The sequence below is a fragment of the Arachis duranensis genome, chromosome 6 (genome assembly GCF_000817695.3).
Source record: "Arachis duranensis cultivar V14167 chromosome 6, aradu.V14167.gnm2.J7QH, whole genome shotgun sequence".
NCBI lineage: Eukaryota > Viridiplantae > Streptophyta > Magnoliopsida > Fabales > Fabaceae > Arachis > Arachis duranensis.
In genome coordinates this window covers 115,791-119,303 of record NC_029777.3, presented here as the reverse complement: position 1 = coordinate 119,303, position 3,513 = coordinate 115,791, and the positions used below count along the sequence as shown (strand labels likewise).

The following is a 3,513-nucleotide window of genomic DNA, read 5'->3' as shown; positions in this document are numbered from 1 at the left end:
TAGAACATCCAAGAAGATGGACAGATATTGTCCCAATCCCAAGAAACAGCACAAATGAGTTCCGAACATTAACCTTGTTTCTACAAAACATCATGTTTTAAACTGCCACTTCTCTATGAAGAGTGTCCAACAGTTTTTCACCATACATGCTAACGAGAACACTTATTTATACACATTGCTGTAGATAGGACAAAATATTCGATAAGTTTGACTCATTGCGCTTCTGTGAGGGAGAAGTGCACTTCAGTAACGGATGTTTTCAAGAAACTGGTTCCACAGTAGGGGTCTTGGCTACGAACATCCAGCGCATCAAATTCGGTAGAACCTTCCATCACTTGATTCACTTCAATCACATTGTCATGAGGGTCCGGCGATTTATAGCTCAGATCAGAAGTTCCACCAAGCTTTCGAAAATGCCTCTTATCTTTGCTGCTGCTCCCCCGCGGCGAACTGCTGCTCTTCTGACCCTTCTTCCCATTCTTCTTTTCAGCCTTCTTCTTCCTGGATTTCGGCTGCTTCCTACTTCTGACTGTGTGAGAGACTAATGAAGGTACTGGATCATAAACATCTGGTGCCCATTTTACAGTCAATTTTGTTGGTGATCCACCATTGTTCTTCTCACGGCTACCTTTCATGGCTGATATAAGCTTCCGAGGAGCCTGAAGGCACAGCTTAAAGCACATAAAAAATGGTAAGATATATGTCCAATAAAACACATCCATGACTAAGTTGAAGTATGAGGCACTTGTGTGACTTAAATACATATCTATTTCTAACCTCAGAAACCCAAAGGAAGGCAAACACTACACACACAAGGAAGGAGAGCAAGTTGTATATCAAACTTATAAGATGCATTCTCCATTGTCATTATAAAACACAACCAGCAGCTAAAACCATAAGTTAAATACAAATAACACTCGAGTCATGAACATCTATAAAAGTAAGTTATTATTCATGCTTCCCCATGTTCATATCTAAAGAATACATTGAAATGGAGACTAAAAATGCGCCCAAAAATCAACGGTAAGGCGTGCCATAATGAAATAAGTCAAAATTCTTTCAGCGTTTACTCTATAACTCCAGAAAATGGCATTAACATCGTTCATAAAACTTAGAACTTACAGGAAAAGTTAATGATCGTGAATAGGTTTGCTGCAGAGGAGACTGATCATGTGATGATTCTGGAGATGATACATCAACATCCTCGTCAGAAGAACTTGAAGGCACCAATATCTTAGAAACTGGAAAAGTTGGACTTTTTTTCAAGCACTTGACATCTAGTTTTGTTTCTTTCTGGTTAACACCTTCACATCTGTTTTCCTTTGCCTTATTACAGATATCATTCCCCTCGGATGCATGTTCAGATTTCTGATTGCCTTGAATATGTAATACTTCACTAAACCTACTTTCAAGTTCACTTATGGCGGTGTTGTGCACAGCATTGACAGGAGTGTGTGTGTCCATTGATTATATCTGATGCTACAAAGCAGCTTAAAGAAACAAATACCAGATGAATGATAAATGCCCAATTATCACCTATAAAACACATTGTTAGTGTTGTGTACATATGTGAGTAAGCGGTAGATCTTGTAAGACACATTGATAAAAGCCAATGTTACATGCTAAACTTAAAATTACATTTGTCGACGAAATCTACAGAGGAAACTTTGAATTCGTTTCAGTTTTTTTGGCCAATCATTCAAGATGACAGTGTTTGTGTCAATTCTTCATCGATTGTAATTAATTTGAACAAGACATGCATAAAAAGTGAAATGCTATTATGATTTATCATTAGAGAAAAAAATGGGAAGAATTATTAAAAAAAAGAGATGCTTCCATGCGCTTCTTTTTAGAAGGTGCAATCTCCTGGTAACCCATTTGCAGTGGATCAAATAATACTCCCTCCGATCCAATATATTTGGCACTTTGGAATTTTGATGCACTGAAAGCTCAATGAATTCAGACTGAATTTGTGTCTACATTAAATGAGTGTTCAATGTAACAAAATTCCAAAGTAACAGAGGCAGTATCATATTCCATTTGAAAAAAACTGTATCAATCTAACATTTCTGAAAGTAGATAGCAGCAATCCAATATCGTTCAACACATTTAATGATCATGTACCTTCTAAGCTAATTGATCACAGCAAGAATCAGATCTGATCTCTAAGATACATTTGAATATACACAAAATAAGTCAACCATAGTTACTTACAAGGAAAATAGCAATTGCTTTGTAAATTTTAGATGCTGGAAAACATAGAATTTATATACATAGCACCATCCCAACGCATAAATTTGAACCAGATTATACGAAGATACCTTTAAAAGGTGTGGAATTTAAAGCTGCAAAACTCTCAAATCAGGAGCAATCACAGAAACAGCTAGATCAATCCCTAGATCCCCAAAATTCGTCGACGAAGTAACCCGCAACTCGAACCGAGAAGAAACCAACACCACAACAAACAAAAAGCCACGCGAACGAGAAGAAAGAACGGTAGCAAGAGAGAAAGGGGAGTCAATCAAGAAAAAGAGGGGATAAAAAAGAAGAAAGAAAAACCAAAAAAGCGAATGTTAACTAAGATTACCACGCCGATCACTTTTTTCAAGATGTTTCAGACGATGGGAGGAGGATCCACCATGAAAAATGGTTATGGAAGGAACCAAATGGCGTAGTAGGAGTTCAATAACGGGCACCGAAGGCATTATTCTATGCTCTTCGAAACCCCCTAAATCTTACACACCTAACAAAACCTAGAAATTAAAACACAAGAATTCGTTCAAGATCACAACAGAGCCTTACAGAACGATTAATCGGAAAGAGGATTTTAGAAAAGAAGAAAAAACCTAGACAAAAATTATGTGATAAAAGGATTTAACCCATAACACACAGTAAACTTTTCCGTTTCTGGAAACAATGAATAAGCTGACGGAGATGAAGAATGAAAAAGGGAACCGAGGGAGAAAAAACGCGTCGGGAAGAAGAGGATTAGGTTGTTGAAAGAGCTGAAGGTGTGAAAGAGAAAAATGGGATTTTATATAGTGAGAGAAAAAACCACGGGGAGGTCAAGGATCATGTTGTCCGAGATTGCTGTCCTTTTAACCCAGAATAAATCCGAACGTACACGTTTTACTCATCAAAACCCTCCGTAAGATATTTTTGACCCTGTCTTGTTAAATGCCCATTTCCTTCGTCTTAGGCCCAATAATTTCTGCGAATGCCTGGGTGGGGTCTACAATTACAAATGCTCTCTCGTCTCGTGACAAAGAAAGGAAGAGTGAGACACTTTGATTTCTTTTCTCAAGCAACATGACCTAGGCGAAACTATCACTTATAAAATCAATTAGCAAAGTTTTTGGTCCACCAAACGTAGATGATAATCTTTCAAAATGGATCCTCTCCATTTTGTTGTTATTAGAGAGAATAAAGTATAATCTCCCACTTTTAATTCTATAAATAGGACTAAAAATAAATAAGAGAAAGAATGCAATGAAGGGTGAGATTTTTCACTGG

At 37.3% G+C, this 3,513-nt stretch overlaps 1 protein-coding gene across 3 annotated transcripts; it reads right to left on the bottom strand.

The window, feature by feature from the left end:
- On the bottom strand, window positions 1–3,062 carry LOC107491678 (uncharacterized). 3 transcript variants are annotated; one of them, XM_016112568.3, is made up of 3 exons: window positions 2,322–3,062; window positions 1,123–1,536; window positions 1–659 (listed from the first exon to the last, which is right to left on the bottom strand). In XM_016112568.3, exons 2-3 carry the CDS (start codon window positions 1,462–1,464, stop codon window positions 213–215), a joined length of 789 nt encoding a protein of 262 aa, XP_015968054.1. In that variant the 5' UTR covers window positions 1,465–1,536; window positions 2,322–3,062; the 3' UTR covers window positions 1–212. The 3 variants fall into 3 exon arrangements, with proteins under 3 accessions (XP_015968054.1, XP_015968051.1, XP_015968052.1); XM_016112565.3 differs by having other exon boundaries at window positions 1–671; window positions 2,322–3,059; XM_016112566.3 differs by having other exon boundaries at window positions 1–671; window positions 1,123–1,490; window positions 2,322–3,059.
- Between the last annotated feature and the right edge of the window lie 451 nt (window positions 3,063–3,513).